The sequence below is a fragment of the Gracilinanus agilis genome, chromosome 1, assembly GCF_016433145.1.
Source record: "Gracilinanus agilis isolate LMUSP501 chromosome 1, AgileGrace, whole genome shotgun sequence".
Lineage (NCBI taxonomy): Eukaryota > Metazoa > Chordata > Mammalia > Didelphimorphia > Didelphidae > Gracilinanus > Gracilinanus agilis.
The window spans coordinates 780,576,400-780,598,661 of NC_058130.1; the positions used below are offsets into that span (position 1 = coordinate 780,576,400).

General features: G+C 55.5%; 1 protein-coding gene across 1 annotated transcript in view; it reads right to left on the reverse strand.

Moving 5' to 3' along the window:
• Positions 1-1,366: 1,366 nt before the first annotated feature.
• LOC123245577 (protein HIRA) overlaps positions 1,367-22,262 on the reverse strand; it is a 50,090-nt gene continuing 29,194 nt past the window's right edge. Inside the window, exons 14-24 of the mRNA XM_044674527.1 lie at positions 15,992-16,168; positions 13,152-13,356; positions 12,447-12,551; positions 9,885-10,033; positions 8,473-8,634; positions 7,507-7,565; positions 6,810-6,915; positions 4,883-5,005; positions 3,399-3,562; positions 3,173-3,261; positions 1,367-2,193 (exon numbers count right to left, since the gene is read on the reverse strand). Of these exons, the coding sequence (XP_044530462.1) occupies positions 2,077-2,193; positions 3,173-3,261; positions 3,399-3,562; positions 4,883-5,005; positions 6,810-6,915; positions 7,507-7,565; positions 8,473-8,634; positions 9,885-10,033; positions 12,447-12,551; positions 13,152-13,356; positions 15,992-16,168 (1,456 nt within the window). The 3' untranslated portion in view covers positions 1,367-2,076. The remainder of the gene's footprint in view (positions 2,194-3,172; positions 3,262-3,398; positions 3,563-4,882; positions 5,006-6,809; positions 6,916-7,506; positions 7,566-8,472; positions 8,635-9,884; positions 10,034-12,446; positions 12,552-13,151; positions 13,357-15,991; positions 16,169-22,262) is intronic.

Sequence of the window (22,262 nt, forward strand, 5' to 3'; positions counted from 1 at the left end):
GGGCTAGCCAGGGTTCCTGTAGGCCTACCGGTGGCCGAAGCCATTCCAGAACCATCCTTCGGCCGGGCCCTCTCCTGAGTGGGCCTGTGTCTGGCACTTCCTAGGTGGTCCCTGCAGCTGCCTCCCACTGCCTCTCCCCAAACTGAACTCCTACCATTCAAAATCCATTTCTTTGGGGGAATCACCACCTCCACCAGCATCGCTGGAAATGATTATAATCACCCCGTATTCAGGAAGACCAATGACTCATTTCTGTGACAAGTGACAGGGTACAAAAGGCTTTCCTTCAAAGTAGCTCTGCAAGGAGGTGGCGGAGGAAGAACTATTATTATTATTATTATTGTTGTTATTTAAGACCCTCACCTTCTGTCTTAGAATCAGCACTATGTACAGTTACAGGCTAGGAAACGGGGATTAAGTGACTTGTCCAGGGTCACACCTCTAGGAAGCGTCTCAGGGTCAGACTTGGACCCAGGTCCTCCCATGCCGGTGCCTGGTGCGATATCTACTGTGCCATCCGGCTGCCCCCGGGTCACACAGCTACCGAGAACCTGGGTGGAGCCTCCCGGCCAGGCCTCCTGCCTCAGGCCAGGGTTCTCTCCATCACATCGGGGCCTCAGTCTCTGATGCCAGATGTCGATGGGGTGGGGGAGGAAGAGTTGGCCCTGGAAGCCCTGGGCATCCGCTGGGTCCGAGCGGGCCAGCCCCGTCCCCTTCAAGGCTGGGCACGAGGTTTCACTGACCTGACTCTGCTTCTTCTCTTGGGAGTCCAGAAGTGGAAGGAGCCGCACAGACGCCCCCAGAATCTTCTGGGCCGAGGAGCGAGGAAGCGGCCACCCCTGGACGGGCAGCACAGGCCCAGCCTGGGCTTGGACCCAACCCTTGTGACGGAGGGGAGTCTTTGGGACTCTTTTCAGCCACTGGTTCGCAGGCCTCGGCTGTCTCGGGACTTGGAGATGCTGCCGGGTCAGCTCTGGGGAAGGCTGGCCCTGGGGCTAGTGGAGGCCAGATCCTGCTCTGTGGCTGGAAGTGTGCCAGCCATGGGCTAAAGCCCTCGACTCCTGGGCACGTGGCTGGCTCTGATTCGCTGTGGGACCTCGAACAAAGCTCTCCCATCTCTGGGCCTCCCGGGCTCCTTCTCTGCAAAATGAAGGCGTCTGAGCAGGGCTCCTCAGGCCCAACATTCTGAATTGTGTGTAGGGGGGCGGGGGGCCCAGGGAGACCCAGCCCAGAGAAGAGCCCGGCTGACCCCGCTGACTACCGGAGAGGCCCCCAGGCCCTGTGCCTCGCCCTGCCTGCTTGTCCTTCTTCCCAGGGACAGGAGACAGCCTCGGGGGGCCAGGAAGAGCCAGCTGGAAGTGGGGTCGGTTTTGTATCCAATGCTGTTCATTTATTTTATACTTACAAAAAGAATCGCCCACCCCTTGTCCCTTCCCAGAAAAACGGTCTCTTTTACAAACATTGAAAAATTAAAAACCAAATGAGGACAGGTTAATTTTGGTACAATTACTGAGCAACGTAGCTGTCATAATTAGAGTTGCAACGTCCTACGGGTGACAAGTGTCCACGTGCCCCATAGGAAATCCTGATTATTGGCCAAGAAAAGTCCTCTCTCACGAGGGGGAGCGCAGCCTTTCTCTCGGGGGGAGTCTCTGGGCTGCTGGCGCCTCTGCCGTCCACAGGGCAGGCCCCGGAGCCTGCCGAGCTCACGGGCCCCGGCCCTGCCCGCGGCCGCCGGCTCCGACAGGCTCCAGAGAGCCGTGCCGGTCACCGGGCAGGGAGGTGGCCGTCTCCCTCTGCCTCCCCAACAAGTCGTGGTGAGTCTCCCGGGGCCCGGGCCTCCCCGCAGTCCCGGGACCTTGCTCCGGAGAGGAAGGAGGCCCGGGCCATCCGCACGTCTGGATGTCACGCGCCTGCCGCGGTCTCCCTGGACAAAGACGACGCCCTCCCACTGGCTCGCATCGGGAGGGCAGGGCGGCCGTCTGGCCGTCCGTCGGGTGAGACGCGGCTGTGTCGGAGGCTGGAGCCGAGGAGCCGCTCCTCCTGGAGCAGGCCACCTCCACAGAGCGGGGGCGGCTACTTGTCTTTCAGGATGTCCAGCTGCTCCTGGTACTCCGTGAACAATCGCTGGAAGCGCAGGTTCTGCCCGATGACTGGGAGCAGCTCTTTGAGGAGTTCTCGCTTCCGTAAGCCCTGGACACGGAGACAGGAGAGCGGAGGTGGGGGGGAAGCCCTCCCCCAGGGGCCCCAGGCACGGGAGCCTGAGCAGTCTGCTAGGCACCCCGGGCCCGAGGGGGAGCAACACCCCACGCCACAGCCACCCGGGCCCAGGGGGCTGAAGCCAACCCTGCCCTCCCCCTGGGGCCACGAGGGCCCGTGGCTCGCTGCGAGCAGGCCCTTCCTCGTTTCTGTCTCGGTATTTGCACAGGGGCCGTGTCCAGCCTCCCGGCACCCCTCCTAGGACGGGGTCTCCAGAACAGAAGCCCCCTCCTCCTGCTCCCCGGGCTCTTGTCACACTGTCCGCATGGCACTCCTTTGTTTCCTGGCCTCTGTAGGGCTCGCTGGGCTGACTCAGAAACGATCTTTTCTCCAGACGACCCCCCGCCCCGGCTTCTCCTGGGGACCGCGGGGGGCCCGTCCCTAAACCGTGTTCCTTTTCAGCTGGTCAGACCAACCACAACATTCTAGATTCCCGGCATTTCTGAGTCCCGCCAGCTCGTGCGTGCCAGCTGCTCCCAGCTGGAGTCACGGGCAATTTAAGGAAGCAGGCGGCCATCCACGGCACGGAGGGAGAGAAGCTTTCTAAGGCAGCTGGGCCAGGGCTAGTCACCCAGCTAGGAAGTGTCTGAGGCCACACTGGAACCCAGGACCTCCCGCCTTCGGGCCTGCTAGCCTCTGCCATAACAAATGGTTCTAACAGGACCAGACAGAGGAGCTCATGAGCAGGAGGGGCCCCAGCTTCGCCTCACTCCAGTGATGATGAAAGGGAGGCTCGGGAAGGTCACGGGCCTTGAACCCAGGTTCTTTGCTGCCTTCTCATTTTAGAGAAAGACTTCCTTCCCAGCGAGCCCACGGGCCCGGCGGCACCCCTGCTCGTTTGCCCACTGGCCTCCCGCTGCCCGCGCTGCTTTACAGGCTCTCCGCCCCTGCACGGAGGAAGACGCAGCCTTACCACCACTGTAGATTCCCACTGACTGCCCGTGGAGTGATGGACCGGGCCCAGCAGATCCTTGCATAACTCTCGTAGCCGATATTCAAACCCTGCGGGGAAAGGAGGATGTGCTGAGCGAAGCCCGGGCCTGTGGTGACCGCCGCCTTCCCCCATCCCCCCTCGGGGGAAGGAGAGGCTCGGAATGGCCTGCTGGGGGCCCGCGGGGGCTCTCCGATCCCCAGCTCACCTTCATTAACGAGGTACCGTGCATAGATGAGGAGCCAGTGGCGATACTCGTGGCTGGACTGTAATGTCAGCGCTGCTGCCATCTGGCTCTCCAGGTAGGCCAAGGTGGTCTCTTGCTGGACCAAATGAGGCACAGAGAACAACCGAGTCGCTTGTCTTCCTGAACTGCAAAGACAAGACGGAGGAGGAGGCGCGTGGTGAGCCGACAGGCAGCCGGACAGCAGAGAAGGGCCAGGAGGCCAAGTGAGACCCTTCACCTTGGCTCTGAGCTGCTGTGCCCCTCCAAACACAAGACAAGGTGGGGGGCAGGGGGTGGGGCCCCGGAGCAGAGAGCAGGACAAACGTCATGGCTGGCTTCCATTAAGCCAATCCAGACCACGGTGAATGTGGCAAGACAAGACCCTACTGAGCTGGGGCAGAGGGGTCCCCCTCTCCTCCCATGGTCATGGTGCTTCACTGGACACCCATGTACACCTGGCCAAGGGCCACACTCGTGTACGTGTGACACAAAAATATTTAAAGGACCCAGCTTGGGCGAGCTGCTGGCTCAAAGGCCCCTGGCTGTGGGAGAGCCCAGGACAGGCTGACCACAATGGTTCCACGTGAAAAAGAGACACAGCTTGATGATGGGGAGGACACTAAAGAAGATGCACCAGGAGGGCGGAATTCTAGGATTAGCGAGCTGCCCAGAGACCTCAGCATTTATTAAACACCTACTATGTGTCAGGTACTGTGCTAGGCTCTGGGGCCACCACAAGAGGCAGAAGAGCAACCCTGCCCTCAAGGGGAGACAAGAAGCAAACCAAGAAGCACCAAACAAACTCTGGGAGAAACAATGGCCAGAGGAGGCCCTGGAACCACAAGGGAGGGGAAGGCTTCCTGGAGAAGGCGGGATCTGAAGGAAGCCAGGGGACAGTGGCTGCAGTGGAGAAAAGAGGAGGGGGCCAGACCACGGAGGGCCTTGAAGGCCAAACAGAGTATCTGTGTTCACTTCTGAAGGCTGTAGGGAGCCTCTGGCCTTTACTGAGTAAGGGGTGACCTAGTCACAGCCCTGGGCCTTCGGAAAGCTCTCGGTGTCTGAATAGAGGGGAGAGCCCCGAGTCTTTGAGAGTTTGCATCACCTACGTGAAGGTCACAGGACTGCGACCTCCAAACTTGGTCTGGACACGACTCTGAATCTGACCCAGAAGCGAGAGAGAGGATAAGAGGGACGATCGAGGAAGTGGGGGCTCTCTCTGCTCTGGTGATGGGCCAAGGAAGATGCTGCTGGAGGCCAGGCTGAGAGCACCCACATGGCAGTTAGATAGTCTATTTTACTTTTATCCTTCTACCCATTTCTGATCTTTTACCTGTCCAAGTGACTCTAATAAACTGTATTAAATCCTAAGGACCAGTCTCAGAATCTGAATTCTTGCGGTACCTCTCGTGAATGCCCTCATTCACCCTCCACCCCTCCCTCCATCGCCGTCTGGGCGCAGCACATACTTGGACGTGCGTCCCTGGATGATAGCCAGCGGCCCCGAACACAGCATGGCTTCCTGGGACGGTAAGCTGTTCCTGTAGTCTGCACACTGGGCTAAGGAATCCTGCTTGTCAGAAACCAGATTCCTGGAGGGAGAAGAGAAGAGAAGAGACGTGTGGATTCAGGACCCCCCAGGCCACGAGGGTGGCTCGAGGGGCTCTGCAGCTCTGTTCATGGTCAGGAACTGTGGACGTCCGGTCCCTGGGTATGGTCCCTCCACTGATGGTGACTGGCGGTTCCTGTGAACGCAGCCTCGGGGGGCTGAGGACTATGGGGCTCCGAGGCTGGGGGACCATTCTCTCCTCAGCACCCATTTCTCTGCGGCTCAGAGACCAGCCTGGCCCCATGGAAGACAGCTGCTTCCACTGAGGCTTCCCCCTTTGGCAAGCCACCCAAGCTGATGGCTACTGAGAGCTCCTGGGCAGGAAGAGGCCCCTAGGCCTTCTTAGCAAGGCGCTGCACCATTCCGCAGGCTGTCCGGCCTCTGCTGCCCAGCCAGGGTCTCCTCCACAGCCACCCTCTGCTTTTGACCCAGCATGGGAACCCCGGGCTCTTCAAGCTGATCCGCTGATCTTAGCTGCAAATCCTTGGAGGTTCCAGAGAGTATGACTCGCTCTCCTGAGGGCAGGGCCAGACACCCACTGAAGGGTTGACAGTCTGAAGGCTGGCCAAGTGGCAATGCCAGGCTGTTTGGGGGAGGCCATCAGGATCTAATATTATTCCACTTGGCATTCCCCCTACATTGCAGTCCAACTGGCCTGAGAATGACTGAGGCTCTGACACTGCCAGTAAATACTGGTCCTCCCGGCTTCAGAGGGTCACAAGAGGCACGGGGCTTGGATCATGGGGGCTCCTCTCCTGTGGGCATCAGGGCCCTGAGCAGGGTGAGAAAGGGGCCAGTGCCCTACCCAAAAGCTGCCAAGCTGCAGCAGGTGGGAGAGCCCAGTGGGGCCATGTCAGACTCCAGGGATCAGCTTCAGCTTCTAGAAGCCAGGAAGCCTGGGGCTCCAACCTGGCTGGGAGTGGTATGTCGCAGGGTGGCCTCAGGGGATGCTACAGTGTGGCTGCCCTTTGGGACGAGGGAAGAAGGGGGTAGCTGTCCTGCCCAAGGGCAGAGGGCTGGATGATAAGGGAGGGGGCACTTGGCAGCCAGGCCCTTGGATTTCTTCATCAGGGCCCTTCCCTCTGACCCCACTGCCTTCCCAACGGCCTGGTGCAGCAAGGAGGAAAAGCCATTCCCGAGCCCCCTGAAATGTGGGAAGTGAGGCTTCAGCCCAATGGCACCAGAAGGAGTCCAGGGTAGTCCCCTGACAGCTGCCTCTCTAAAAGAAGCAGTTTTCAACAGACCCCCCACTTTTCCTCCCTGGGTACCTGCATTAGACCCATCCACACAGGGTCACTCGGGCTTCGTAAAGCATTTCCTCACAATAAACCCCATGAGAGAGGTGGTACAAATGTTCTCCCCATTTGAGAGATAAGATGACTGATCCAAGATCTCACAGGCTCTGCTTCCTCCAAAACATCCCGTAGCTAGGGGGGAGGCCCAATCCCTTACCTGCCATCACAATTGCTAGCAGGTCTCGCACCCAACAACAAACGGTAGAGATGGCTAGTGTTTCCCAGAAGGGACTTGGTCAGGTGGGGAATGCAGTAGAGGGCGCCCCTCATCTGGCTGCACAGACCAGGCTGGCCACTGACCAGGGTGGGAGCAGTTTAAAATGATTTAAGTCCCTGACCCACCTCACAGCATTAGTGAGAAATGGCTCATGGAGTCTGCCGACCTCATGCCCCCTGTGCTGTGCCCCCTGGCATGTCTGGTGAGAAGGGGCACCGCCGCCATAGGCACGACCCCCTGATCTCCAGAGGCCAAGCGAGCCCCGGCTTACTCACCACGTGGAAAGGGAGGGGTTGAAGCAGTAGGCCTTCCCATCGGACAGATTCATCACGGGGATGCCATGCTGGGTCAGCAATATCTGGGACACCGTCATGTCACTTCCTAGAGAGCAAAGCAGAAGAATGATCTCCCCACTGCCGGGAAGATGAGAAAAGCCTCGAAAACCCGCTTATTCCAGGTTACAGAGTACTTCACGTCACCTTACGCTCTACAGACAGTATGGCACCCTCCCTTGACAACGGGCTGGCTCCATCTGAGGATCTCGGCTGGGGGACCCGGAGGCCCCGGCAGCCCTTTCCCCTCTTCTCCTGGGCCCTGGGCCTTCTCTTTCGCAGGCTAACCAGGCCCACGTTATGGCATGAACCCCAGGCCCTCCTCTGGACCATCTGGCATGCCCCCAGGTTGGCCCAGGACGGAGGGCCGAGGTCACCCTCCTCAGCAGGCCAGGCTACAAGAGCTGACCCTGACCTTGAGCAGTGGGTCCGACTCCCACAGAGGACGTGCGTTACTCCCACCCGTGGGCCGTGGTATTTTGAGTCATTTGGCACACCCGAATCCCACTTCAGTCTGCTTTGCAGGCCCAGGTGAGTCAAGGCTCGCTGCCGAGTGCCGTCTGACCTCTGTGCCCTGCATGACCTCCAGTGAAGGGGGTTTGATCCCCGGATGCCCCCTGATCATCTAGCGGCCTCTTACCTGAAAGGATGGTCTGCAGAGACTCGTCTTTGATGACGACGACTTGTTTGTGGACATCCCTGCAGGAGGAACCAAAGACAACTCTCACCCAATGGCAGCATGGGAGGCCACAGGACCTTTCTTCGCTATCGGGCACCTCTGCCAAGGCCTTGGCTGAGGCCTGGCAGAGAACATGACAAATCTTTGGCAAGCCCACAGCCAGAGGCCCAGATCACAGCAGAGAAAGGGCTTGGGAGAGGGCAAAGCTTTGGGAGCAGGGGGAAGGCCCTTCTGCCAAGACCCTCATCTTATATGGAAGAAGCTTAAGCTCAAAGGGGTCCTGCAGGGAGCCATTGGACTATCTAGTCCAACAGAGGGGAGGGCTGGGCTCCAGGCCACATTGCTGACAGCCTGGCACTTAACACAGAAACACGTGTGACCTGTAACTTCTCCAGGCCGGCCAGAGGCTTCTTCATCTCCATCTTCTTCCCCCACAGCTTACAGGGGCTCAGCTCTGAACCAAGCACACGGCTGGGGCTCCGTGTCTATAGGCGATGCTTATAAGCTCCCTACCATCTCCTGCCCTGGCCTCATCCAAATAGAGGCCTTAAAAGAATTCTCTTTGGACAGAAAAGATGGAAGCTAAAAAGCCAATTTTCAAAAATCACCCTATTGAAAACGGCTTTCTTCCCACTGTGAGCTGGAAGGCTAAAGCAGGGGTGCAGGGAGCCCTGAGGAGCCTGGAAGAAGGGTGAGGCTATGCCAAGGGGCAAAGAACATCCTGGTTATGAGAAAAGAACAAGGGGGTCCGGTGGCTGAGCGCCCACCTGCCCCCATGGCCAGGAGGCTTCATCGCATGCAGCTTTGGTACAAGCCTGATTTTAGGAGAGAGGCCTGACTTACTAGAGACCTTCCTCCCCGGCCCCAGGCTACACACTGTTTCTGCTTTGAACTGGAATGGGAGCTGGGCCGGGCACAGGCACTCACCACACAGACAAGGTGGCAGCGGAAGTGAGGGCCATGATGTAGGGCCCTGTGCAATGGAGCGTGGAGACGGGGGAGTGCAAGACGATTGGAGGCAGCAGGCGGCGACCGCAGGAAGAGAACACGGACAGGGTCCTCTTCTCACAGGCAGCGCAGACCACATCACTGGGAGGAGACAAGGGGAGGCGGGCATCAATGCCAGGAACACACAGTCCAGGGGGGCCAAGCCCAACACATGGTGGAAAGCAGTCACAGGTGAAGATGGCGAGGAGGGAGAAGGGGAGGGTTGGAGGAGGGGCAGGGGGGAAGCTCCGCTCTCCAGGGGGCATCCATCCAACAGCTGGCATCTCCGATGCGTTCTCTCTACACCCCCAATCCTCCCGCACCCCAGAAAGGCATGTGCCGTCATGACGCCCATTTTACAGACTGTCCACAGCAGGGGTGGAATAGGCTGGCTCAGAGGCTGAAGTGCCCCTGCCAGATGCCCCAGTGCTTTCAGCAGCCCCAAACAATCTCCCAAGCCAAAGCCCTTCTTTCCCCCAGAAAGTCCCTAGTGGTGCTCTAAAGCCCCCAAATTCAGCATCTCAGGCAGGCCACGGTATGCTGGACCTCAGGGTTCTAGGGCTGGCAGGGCCAGGGACAGTTGGACCTCCTCGCAGAGGAGCCTGGGCCAGGCAGGTCCCTGACTCCTGACAGACAAGGAGAAGCCTTGGAGAGGGTCTAGGAGGTGCCATCAACCTGAAAAGGCTCAATGGGGAAGGAGGCTGCTGGTCACAAGGAAGGGGGATGACAGGCGGACATCCATGAGGCCCCCTTTGTGCGGGGAGACCGTCTCTACCCAGGAAGGCTGGAGGTCTCCCCCAGGGGATGGATCCTCAAAGTGCCCCCCAGTGCCTTCTTCTGGATCCCAAACAGGGGCAGCGCAAGCTTTATTAATCTCCTTTTACAGAGCAGAAATGAACTGAGGAAGGAAATCTGGAAAGAAGCAGACCTTGGCGGTCACCTCATCCAGCCCCAGCTGAATAATAACCGGATCCATAAAACAATGTGCTGCAGGCATCGAAGTAACCCACCGTATTCTGGGCCTGGTCCTAGAGGCCACCTACCTCAGGTCTCCACTGTACCCCCTAGAACCCTGCCCTGGACCTCGCTTCTGGAGCAGGGCCCTCTCTAGCCGGCAGAGATCGGAAACCGGTCACACGGACCGGAACCAGAACTACCCTGGCCTATTAAAGCCCAGGCCAAGGTACGGTCTGTGGTAAGCCAAGGGCCCCAAGCCCAGAGCATCGCCTAATCACCATCTCCCGTGTTCCTCCGGCAGGGGCTTCATTTCAGGCCCAGGTCCCCGAGGGCCCCGCCGGCCAGTGCCGGAGCTGGGCCGAGGCCAGCAGCACCTGTGGCCCGCACGCACTCACCAGCTGCCAGCGGCGGTGAGAATCCGGCTCGTGAGGACGGTCTCCCACTCTTTTCCTTCCCGCGTACACTTTAAGCGGCTCAGCTTCAAGCCTCCCACCGCTGTTACGTCGTTCTCCACTTCGATATACAGGGAAGGGTCAGAGCTCACCTAGAGCAAGAACAGAGAGAAGCTCTGACCGGCCACATCTTCAGGCCCGGCTTTCTGAGGTTCTGGGGGCATCCCGGCCCACGACCCTTTGATGAGCTGCTGCCAGGCCAGGCCAGCGCCGTGCTGACACTCTCCCCTGGACATCAAGCACGGGACGCTTTTAAAGAAACCCGGCCTTCTATCTTAGAACCGATCCTGAGTATGGCTCCAAGGCAGAAGAGGGGTTAGGGCTAGGCAATGGGAGTTAAGTGACTTGCCCAGGGTCACCCAGCTGCATGCTCTGCATGGCTTCCTATGTCAGGCTTTGCCAGTGCAGTCTCCAGTTTCTGTTGTCCCTCCAGGCTCACCAACACTAGCTGGGAAGGCAGGAGCAGGGGATAAAGTCTCAGACTCAGCCCAGAGGCCCCTGCCTTGCCTTCAAACCCAACCTGTACACCTGCCGCTGTCCCAGGCCCGACCCCTCTCCAGGTGGCCCCAAGTCCCCCTAGGACTCCCCAGAGTTCTGTTCTGCCCTCTTCCAGAAGCCTTCAGATGAGCTGTCTTTAAGCTGCCTCCCTCAGGGAGGGCCGGACCCTGGGGCCCTGCAAAGGACAGGTTCTTAATGTGGAAAAGAAGAAATCCAGGGCAGGAGCAGGAGTGGGAGGCTGCCCCCCGGAAGCTCTCCTCTTGTCCAGGCAGCTGCTGAGTAGGCTCAACTCACCACTTACTAAGAGGGCAGCCAGTCTGTGCTCATTTGGGGCCGGCCCGTCAAGGACTCGTCCCAAGGTTTGGCCTCAGCTCTCTGTAGTACAACCCTGGGGGAGAGCAGGTCCCAGCCCCGGGAAGCTTCCCTCCTGCCCCCATTTTCCGAGGCTGGGGATCATGGGAAAGCTGAGCTATGATCAAAGAGTACTGGCCTAGGAGGGGCTACCAACATCCCTGGCATCCATGAGCTGCACCCACTCTGTGCCAGGCACTGAGGCCAAAGGAAAGGCAAAAATGGTCCCTGCTCTCAAGGGCACATGCTACGATAAAAAGAACCCATTAGAATTTAAGTAGAAATGGGTTTATACTAGAATATGTATCTTAGAAATGATGTATTATTGTAAATAACTAGCTGTAATATTACGTCACTAAAGGATTCAAGTTATGTCATAAATAAATGGAATGACTTGATTCCTTTACATCATTCTGGATTTGGGGGAAGGGGCCCAGGGCCCCAATCTCCATCTGCCACCCCCTTCCAGGCTCCGGCTCACGATTGCACCATTTGAAAGCCATTCCTTAGGCTGGAGCCTTCACACTCTATTCAAGTGCAGACACTTTTCCCCCACCACCCTAGGGGAAGGAGGAGATGGACAGGGGGATTCTGGGGGAGAAACAAGACAGGGAAAAGGCCCTCCGCCTTCATCTTCTTAAGAATTTTGCAGAAGGCTGGGTTTTCTGGCAGAACCAAGAACCATGCTGTGCTCCAGAGAGGGTAGAGCTAATCCGGGGCCAAGAACCAAGACAGTTTCTATGATTGGATATCTGGCTTTATCCAGAAATGGGATTCCATGGGCATGAGGAGCTCTTGTAACGCCAGGGGGTACCTGCTCTGTAATCTGCTCTCAGAGGATGGCGGGGGCACTGAGAGGGAAGTGCACGCGGCGGCCAAGGCCGCTCGGACAGCGCGGGGCAGAAGCAGGACTTGAAACCAGGAATCCCCAACTGGGAGGCGAGCACTCCCTTTCCTGCGTCTCACCCCGACTCTGGGGGGCCCTCTGGGCTACACCTGGGGCTCAGAAATCTTCGCTAAGTGCACCCCGTGTCTCAAGGGCATCTCCTGGGCAGCTGACCCCAAGGTTGTCTACAGGACTTTGTACTCAGACGGGCATGGCAGGATTTGGCAGCCTGCCGACAAAGTCACAGACCCCATGGGGGCTCTGGCTCTGGGTGGCTTTCTCCTCTCTTCGCCCCTGGCTAGGCCATGGGAAGGCAGGAACCCTGCTAGGCCTCGAGGAGAGCAGGCTCAGGTGCCCCTGGGACAGATTCTGGCACCTCTCATTCCCATCTTCTTGGGGATTGAGGCCAAGGCCCAATGAAGGGGCTTTCAAAGGCCTGGAGCCCCACAGACAGGCTGGGCAGCAGGTCCTCAGTGAGGCCTTCTTGGCCCTCCTCCTCCAGGCCACCAAAGGGCGATCATGCCCACTCTTCTACCTTGGAAGTACATTTCATTGTCTATCTCTGTCTCTCTCCAAGGGCATCGGTGCCCTGAATTATGGAGGGACTCTGCCAGTCTCCCCCTCTCCCCCGAGGTGAACGGGAGGGGAATGGGCCACAGACCCAGGAGGACAGGGCCCAAGTTCAGCCCCAGCGCGGCACCTCCCCCATGGTCCAGTACCCTGTACACCTCAGCCCCCTGGAGCAAAGGGTCAGCAGGCCCCTGGCTTACCTGCAAGGCGAAGGACTTTTGTGGGGCTGGTGTCGGCAGTTTAAGAGCTAGGGCTGGGGTAGACACGCAGAGGGCATCTTTGTCGGCCGTCAGTGCAGCAGGGGACTGTGACAGAGGGTCAAACAGCAAAGAAGGGTCAATGAACATCCAGCCTGGGGGTGAAGTGCCATGACACTCACTCACCATGTTGTGCATGCCAGGCAGAGAGCTCATAGGAGGAGGAGGAGGAGGAGGAGACTAAAGTTCAGAGTGAACCAATGTCTGGACTTTCTCAAGTGTCCAAATGTCCCCCAGAATCAGAGAATGGGGGTTCTGGTTCTGTGTAACTCTGGTGAATCTGTCAGCGTTTCTGACCCTCCTAAGGCCCTTTTAGTCCTGCATCTTGGGCCTGGGCTCATGCTGGTCTGTGCTTCTCCCAGGCTCTCTGGCTGTTCCCCTTCCCCCCTCTGTAGACACTGGTGCCCTGAGAGGAATCCCCAAGCTAGTGGCCCAAGAGAAGGGCACGGAGGCTCCCTCAGAGAGCACCCAAGCCTCACGAAGAAGCCATGCTGCCCTGCCTGGGCTTCATGAGCCCCGCTCATGAGCCTCAGAAATGTTGGGGACTTGCCCAAGGTCACACAGCCATTCGGCCTAGGGGGAGATGCAGCCCCCTCCCCAGCCGCCAGCGCCCAGAACACAGCTCCAGGCCAGGTCCCAGAGGCTCACCTGCACAGACAGAGCCACAGGTAGGAGGCGCGTGTCCTTCCGAGGGCGGCCCTTCTTCTTCTTCTCCACAATCTCCCCTTCGAGATCCAGCTTCCGCTTGGGCAGGGAAGAGGACTTGGAAACTGGGATCTTCTCATCGCTGTCGCTGCTGCTCTCTAGGATGTCCTTGACTTTCGTCTCTTTTACTAAGTTTTGCTCTTTCAACCTAGCACGAGGACACGGGATGAGTCCTTGCTCAGGAACCAGGAGGCCCCATCCCTCCCGAGACGTCCATGCCTCCTGCTCAGACGGGATGGGCTGGAGAAGGCTCCACCCTCCCATGACCTGGGGCTTCCTCTGGGAGAACTGTGGCTGAGACACCTAAAAATGCTGCCTCCGTGAGGGCCAGAGCCAAGTGGAACAGGCCCAGAGGGGTCCTTTAAGGTCCAGAGTGAGAGGCAGCTGAGTAGCTCTGTGGATTGAGAGCCAGGCCTGGAAACGGGAGGTCCCAGGTTCCACTCTGAACTCAGACATTTCCTCGCTGTGTGACCCTGGACAAGTCATTTCACCCCCATTGCCTAGCCGTTACCGCTCTTCTGCCTTGGCAATACCCAGGATCGATTCTAAGACAGAAGGTAAGGGTGAAAGGCACCAGCAAGGCAATCAAGGTTCTCTGGGGAGGCTGTCCTGTCCCTACACTTTGACCCAGAGCCCATCCCTGGGATTTCTCCTCCCGAGGCCTTGGGCCCTAGAGACCAGGCAGCCTCCCCATGATAGCATCTGCTCACAGCCTTCAAGATGGTCCCAACAGGACATAAATGATTCCTGCCTACTTCCAAGAACCAACATGAACCATGAGTCAATCCCAAAGAATCTGCCCAGGCTCACAGGCAAATCCACCGAAGGGGCCAAGAAACTGAGGGAGTCCAGTCACCAGGCTGGGAGAGCTCAACAGTCTGAAGTGGGGTTCAAAGAACATGCCTAATCACAAGGGAGAGAGCGATGGAGGTGAAATCAGGGGCCCCCAGGCATCTAGGAGGCATGGGCATCACCTGACTCAGTTTCCTTGTCTGTAAAGTAGGAACAGTAATAAGAGCTGGGAGAGGAAGAGAGGCTTCAGTGGCGAACTTTAAAGCCTGTCTAAGTTATTACTGTTGCTACTGTGCAGTTTCACACCAAAGAACCCAAAACAAGAGACTGTCACAAGATCTAAAGACAGGAAGATAAAGGGTGCTCAGGGCTGACCAGAAGCTTCTGCATGACACGGGCTAACAACCCCAGGGCTCTGGCAAGAGGGAGAGCCAAGGCCATCCCAGGCCAAAGGATTCTGCCATGACAATGGGCAAGAGTCTTAGTCAGTGGCTTCGAGGCAAAGGCCCCACAAGCTCACCTGGCCTGGCCACCTGGAGTCCTGGCCCTGATCTTCTGCCAAAGCACAAGTTACAGGCGCCTGGAGTGGCCCCAGTAGATCTTTGGGCCACCAGAGCCTGTCCACTACCTGCTGAAGGCTAACCTCACAGCACTGGGGAAAGCTGAAAAGGTTTTCTGCATAAACGTGGCCTACCTTGATCACCAGCTCCACTGACTGAAAAGGGGGATGGCTGGCCACAGACTGAGAGGGGGGGCAACGAGGCCCAGGGTCTAGATGAGGCTTGAATACCACCAGGTGCCAGGAGTACCTTTGTTCTCCAGGAGTCCACAGAGCCCAAGGCAGCTGGGACAATTAGCAGAGGAAAGAACATTTAAGGAAGTGAAGTCACGTTCTGGCATAAGGCTATTACTAGAGTTCAATCCCTTCAATAGCATAACCAAAAGGACCATAAAAGGAGAAATTCTATGGGCTGGTGAAAAAAGGGGCAGATCTTCAGAACCCCCAGCAAGCATGGCAGAATTGGCCACAGCGCAAAGAGCCCCAGCACAGAGAGGCGGCCACTTGTCCTCCTAAGCCTTTGTTAGGTGGCTACAAAATGGGGCCAATCCTTTGGCACTAAGGTCCTCCTAGGTCAGTTTGGAGATGGTGATTCCAACAATTGGCCTCATGTCCCTACCATGGAAAGCTCAGAAATGGTGAGTGCCCTCCTGTCCCCTACTCCCCACGCCTAGCCTCATTCTTCCTGCTCCTTGGGACATTCTCAGCCCTTCCTCTGGCCAAGGCTCACCTCTCTCTGGGGGTTCCCTTCCTACATGCACTGCTCCCACCTTCCAACTCTCCTCGGCTGCTGCCTCTTCCTCTGATGGCTGCCAGCATGCCTAAGCCTCCCTCGTTTGTCTGGCTCCCATCTTTCATGTCTCTTCCTTCTCCCTACATGGCTGCCTCCACTCCTTCAACATCTACTTGCTCTCCCCATTACTATCCGACTTGCCACCCAATCAAGCTACATGAGTTGCTCTCACCAGTTCCAAAATATAGCGCACACGCTCTCTTGCGCTCTCTCTCTCTCTCTCTCTCTCTCTCTCTCTCTCTCTCTCTCTCTCTCAAAACTTGCACCTTCCATCTTAGAAGTGATATTATATATTGGCTCCAAGGCAGAAGAGTGGTAAGGGTGGGCAATGGGGGTTAAGTGACTTGCCCAGGGTCACACAACTAGGAAGTGTCTGAGGCCACATTTGAATGTAGGACACCACATCTCCAGGCCTGGCTCTAGCCACTGAGCTACCTAACTACCCCTTCTATCATTCCTTATAGCCTGGTGCCCAGGGCACATAGTCCCTATGGAAGTGAATTCCTCAGTGGCCCCTCATATACTCTGCAGCACACAAGCCTGAGGAGGCCCAAGTGGAGGAGGGGTCCATCTACTTGCATGGACTTTCTCCTCTCCATTCCCAGACTCTTCTCCCCAACTCATCTCCCCATGCCTTACCGGTCCACGGCAGTCTGGTTCACATTCGTGATTGTGGCAGGCCCGGTCCCTGAGGTGGCTTTGGATCGTTCAGTAAATCGGGAATCGAACGCTTTCATTGGTTCAATCTTGGATGGGGTTGTTAACACAGAGGTTGAGGATGTGGGAGGGACGGCTGCAGCCGAGGTAGCATTTACACTGAGGGAGGAAAGGAGAGAAAGAGTCAAACCTCAGAGTCCCCAACAAGCCCCTGGCCCAGAGGAGCCCGACAGAAGGTGGCGCCTCGCGTCTCCCCTCCAAAGAGCACATGCACAGTCCAGAGCCTCTAAAAATCAGGCCGGGCTGCCCCAGCACTTGGTCAGTCTGCACCTCCGTTACGTACGGTCTCTCCCACAGACACGAGACCAGTGTCCACCTCTAAGAAACGGCCATTGTGCTGCTGGCGCTTGTTTGAAAACAATGAAACGTAAGAACTTAGGAGAGACGAAAGGTTTGTAAGTCAGCGCCGGGCTACTTATCACATGCCTACGTCCTTTTACCCTGGACTGGATTCTCTCATGATGGTAAAGGGTGGCTCATTTCCCCTCTCCTCTCCATGGCCACCTTCCCTTCCCCACTTTGTCTTTAGGGATGGGAAAATCCCAGAGAGTTGGCCCTGGGCCTCTTTGCATCAGCGTGGCCTCACCTGTAAAATGGACGTAATGAGTCATCCTGCTTGCATTAGGCATCCCTCACAGAAATGGCTGCAATTATTGTTACCTTGTTTTTGTTTTTATACCCTTACCTTCCGTCTTGGTAGCAATACTAAGCAATGGTTCCAAGGCAGAAGAGCGGTAAGGGTGGGCAATGGGGGTCAAGTGACTTGCCCAGGGTCACATGGCTGGGAAGTGTCTGAGGCCAGATTTGAACCCAGGATCTCCCGTCTCTAGGCCTAACTCTCAATCCACTGAGCTACCCAGCTGTCCCCTGTACCTTGTTTTAACAGTGATGGAACACCTTGCTTTTCTGAAGCATGTCCTATTGGCCCAGGAATGAAGGTTCCATCAGTCAGTGTGGCCACCAGAGAGAGCCAGAATGTCTGCCTCTAGTCTGGAAAACCTGAGATCAAATTTGACCTCGGGCAATTACTAGTTGGGAGATCCTGGCCAAGTCTCTCAACCTATTTGCCTCAGTTTTATCATCTACAAAATGGGGGTGATGATAATACCAACTTGTCCAGGTTGTCGTGCAGAACAAATGAGATGTTTGTAAAAAGCCCTGAGAGCAGTGCCTGACACCCGGTAGGTGCTTTATAAATGCTGGTTCCCTTCTTCCTCCCCTAAGCATGAGAGTAAGTCAATTAATAATGGAGATTTAAGTTTCCAGAAATATGCCCCAAACTGCTGCCAACCCTGCCCCCCCCAAAGGATGATCTATTCTTGTGCAGTAACGGGAAGAACTGGAAAGGGGCATGTTAGAAGAGTGCGTATGCGGATGAAACAAAAACTCGATCCGACGGAATGGCTCGCTGCGCCCCAGGTTCAGAAGGCAGACTTCCTGGGAGTGAGCTGTACCCAGATTTGGCCAATCGCTCCTCGTTTTCCTTGTGGCTAAGGCAGGAATAGAGGAGATAGTTACTCCACACATCCTGGACTTAGAGAACATGAAAATTCCAGCTGATACTTTCTAGCAGGGTGACTGGGCATCTGCGTCACGTAATTGGAGCCTCCATTTTCCTATCTGTATCAATGGGTTGCCTACTCGACGAGCTCCAATTGCTTCTATCTACTCTGCACACTTAGTATCTCCTGCCTCTGCCATTTTAAGGCCTTCGTGCCCTGACTTTCTCTCTCATCGGCCATGACTAACGTGACTTCACGCATTCTTAAGCCTGGCTAAACTTGCTTTCCTGCTGACTCTCCAAGTGTTCCCCTATGTCGGAGCTTTTTCTCAGTCCCCCTTAAAGCGGGAGCTTTCTTGCTCTTCACGCCCCCAATGTCTCCTGTCTCAGCCTTGTTTGTGCGTAGCTGTGCCTGCTGTCCCTCCCCTTGGGCCGCGAGCCCCGGCTTATTCTTCCTGTCCGCAGCACTGGATCCTGCTGAGCTGAGGAGGATGTCCTCTCTCCTGCCTGTTCTCTGGGCCCACGGAGTCTCTGAGAATGGGAAGCCTCTCCTCAGAGAAGGCACAGAGGAGAAGCTCCACAATGAGGGGGAGGGATTAAGAGGACTCTAAGGGCTACCAACCACTTTCTAGACATTCTTGGAGATGAACCCCCACCAGCCTGGTGAGGTGAGTGAAGCCTATTTTGGAGAAACTGAGGCTGAGAGGTGAATTGTCTAGGATCCCATCACCGTCTAGTTAGTGTCTGACTCCAATTCCATCTCTGGTCTTCATAACTCCGGTGCTATTCTCTGTCAAGCATTCACTCTACTGCAGAGCGTACAGCTGGCCAACTGTTCGAATGCCCAACAGAGAGCAGCTCACGTGAGGTCCGAGGCAGCAGAACGAGGACACTCTCAAGGTCTCTCCACAGAACTCTGGCATGGACTGTGAGCCACGGGAGATGCTGGCCCCGCACCATCGAGCATGGGGAGCCCACGCCAAAGGGATGCTCTCTGAACAGAGCCCAACTGTAAGTTCCAAAGACACGCAGAGTTCAAGATGCCTCTATCCCCACGTTCACACAGGCCACAGGCCATAAGCCTCCAAGCTCGTGGTGGCCACTGACCCCAGCATAGCTCTCTCATTCCCCTTTGAGTCCAAAGGAAAACCACTACAGACTCCTCTGTGCACGCACGCCTTGATTACATGGGACATCCCTAACTCTCCTCTCTGCTCTCCACCTGATGGCCTCCTCTTGTCGGTCCCTTCTGGTCTTCTTTCAAGATCACGGACACAAAGGGGTGACTCCAGGCCTTCTGGCTAGGGAGACTCCCTCTAGGACCCTGGATGGTGATGGGGTCGAGAAGGAGCAGTGAGAGATATCATGTCCCCAGAGAAGAGATGATGTGAGAGGCTTCTTCTCCTCGAGGGCCTACAGGCTGCCTCTTCATGTTAACCTTCTTCTACCCCCTGCCTTCTGACACATCTGATGGCCAGCTCTCTGCTCCTTCGGAGCAATGGCTCACTGTAGCTGATTTCTTCCTTTCTGGCTATTTGCAAATCTTCCCCTTTGTCCTAGAAACTCTAAATCTTGGCTGTTACGTTCCCGTGAGTTTTCACTTTGGGTTTTTTTTTTCAGAATGTGATCAGCGGATTCTCTTTTTGCTTTGCTCTCTGGTTCTAACAGATCTGGGAAGTTTAAGATTTCTTGAAACATCACGTTTAGGTTCTTTTTTTGGTCACAGTATTCAGGCTGTCCAGTGATTCTTAAATTTTTTTTTTCCTTCTTGTTTTCCAGGTCAGTTGTTTTTGCTTGGAAACTGTTATTGTTGTTCATACATTTCAGTCATGTCTGACTCTTCCTGACCCCTTTTGGGGTTTTCTTGGCAGAGACACTGGGGTAGTTGGCCATTTCTTTCTCCAGATCATTTGGCGGATGAGGAACCTCAGGCAAATGGGGTTAAGTGACTTGACCAGGGTCACAGAGCTGGTAAGTGTCCAAGGCTGGATTTGAACTCAGAAAGAAGTCTTCTTGACTCCAACACTCTATCCAGTGAGCTGTCTAGCTTGCTATGGGATACTTTACTTTTGTTCTTTTCTGTCTATTGACTTAAAAAAAATTATTGTTATCTCATGGAATCGTTGGTTTCTATTTGGTCCATTCTACAGTCATTCCTCAATGATTGCATCACCCTAAACATTTATTTTTATTAACTCTGATCCTATTTAACACACGAAACAAGTAAAATACCACGCTGCACCCATAAAAAAGTGGCAGTTTCTCCACGTGGGAGAACAATATTTTTCACACTATGAGGAGTCTTGGCAACTATAGCAACTGATTCCACAATCTTTCAAATATCCCTGACCTCGGGATTTTTTAGTACCTGAGGACAGATTTCACCCAAAGCAGTTTGGGGCTTTCTGGCCATCTCTCAGGTGTACCCCTCTCAAGTTGGCCATTGTTGGTCTGGCCTGTCCAATTCAAAGGTCATTGTCCTTGGTGAAGACAGAAACATAGTAAGAAATAGGCAGCTTTATCTCCTCTGGAATCAGTGATCACAATCCCATGTATATGTGAAGAGTGAGCAGGGGGCAGCTAGGTGGCTCAGGGGATAGAGAGTCAAGCCTGGAGACAGGAGGTCCTGGGTTCAAATCTGGTCTCAGACACTTCCTAGCTAGGTGGCCCTGGGCAAGTCACTTAACCCCCATTACATAGCCTTTACAGCTCTTCTACCTTAGAACCAATACACAGTATTGATTTTAAGGCAGAAGGGAAGGATTTAAAAAAACCCAGACTTCTCTGTTTGTCCCCAGCAGACCCATGTGGTCAGAACTCCTAGCTTCTAACACCATTTGCACCACGGGGGCACCCTTCTGTCTCAGCCATGTGGCCTGCCTTTGCTTCCACCTTTTACATGCATCTTTAAAAAAAACCTGAGCAGGCTGTGGAGTTCTCAGGGTGTCCAATGCCACTTTCAGTAGAAAACTTCTCGCTGAGAATCGTGTCGTTTTACAGAAAAATGGAGGCATTCACTCTCTTCTCCCTGTTCCTTTGCTTGCTCAGATGCCTTCGGCCACCTCCTCCTCATCCACCTTTCTCCCACGAGGAGGCCGTCTTCCTCCGCCAAGGCTGACCTGTCTATTGGCTCAAGTGATGCCCTTTCGCCTCCAACAGATGACCGCCTTCCCTCGGCCACTCGGCTTCAGTCTCTCCCTCTGTCCTGACTCATTCCCTTCTGCCCACAAACATGCCTCCCTGTCCTGAAAACACCCAGCCGCGGCTCTTCCATCCCTGCTAACTATCGTCCTCTCTCTTCTGCCCTTTGTGGCTGAAGCCCTTGAAGTCTCTCCTCTCTCTTCTTAACCCCGACCATCTGGCTTCTGACCACATCACTCCCCTGAAACTGTTCTCGCAAAGTAATAATCATCTCTTAGTTGCCAAATGCAATGGGCTCTTCTCAAACCTCCTTCTCCATGATCGCTCTGCAGCCTGGGGGCACTGCTGACCACTGGTTTTCAGGACGCTTCTCTCTCCTGGTTCCCCTCCTACCTCTCTGACTGCTCCCTCCTTTGCTGGGTCCTCCTACAGAAGGCGCCTTCTAGCTGGGTCCCTCAGGGCTCTGTCCTGGGCCCTCTTCTCTCTTCCCTTTAGACTAATCACTTGGGAATCTCATCTGCTCCCTTAGATTGAATTATCTCCTCTGGTTCGTTTTCCTCCATTTCCCAAACCAAAGGTGTGATCATGACTAAGCCCTCCCTCCCCCTACTCAGTAAACTGCCATGGCTGCAGGGTCCAGTACAGAAAGCCCTTCAAAAACCCAGCCCCTTCCCACCTTGCTCTTCTGTGATCCATTAACACTGACCCTCTGCCTATTCCATAAACAAGAAACTCCCTCTCCCAACTCTAGGCATTCTCTCTGACTGTCCCCCATGCCCGGAAAGCTCCCCCTTCTCTGCTCTGCCTGACCTTTGTATCAGTCTCAACTAAAATCCCACCTCCTCCAGGAAGCCCCTCTTTCTTCTAGTGTTTTTCCTCCTTTAATCATTTCCTAAATCTCTTGTCCTGAGCTTGCTCAGAGGGCAGGGCTGTCTTTTGCATTCCTGGTACACAGTGGGTGATTAATACATGCTAACTAACTGCCTGAAAGCAATGATGGTGGGCTTCTATCAATCAGTGATCTGTACACCACCTGCAGCATGCTCTGCCCAAAGCTGGGGTGCTCATGATTTCCTGACTCAGCACAATCATTTCATTCTTCAAAAGGAAAACCCAGGAAGGAGGAGATTCTCTTCTGCTCTTTCTTACCAACAAGTGGAGCTGCTGCTAGGGTGGCGATGGCCTGGACTTGCAGGCTGGACCAGCCAGATGGCCACGCTACTTTGGGGAAGCGCATGTCAACAATTCGGGGTCAGAGAAAGGAAGCTCCCCATCCTGAAATGCCACAGGATAGAATGATTCTGAGAAGCATGGGAAACTCTCAGAAAAGAAAGGCTCAACGTGCAAAGAGAAAACTCGGGTCTAGGTAAAGGGGATTGGTCCAAAGGAGCCGAGAGGCTGTAACATTGGAATGACTGGGGGGTGGGGATCCCCAGAGGGAGCACGAAATGATGGTGGCCTGGGGGTGGGGGCAGTAGATTACCTTTCTTCACTGTGTTAACTTTTTCCAATGAAATGGTTCTCTGTCTCTCAATGTTTCATAAAGTCTGC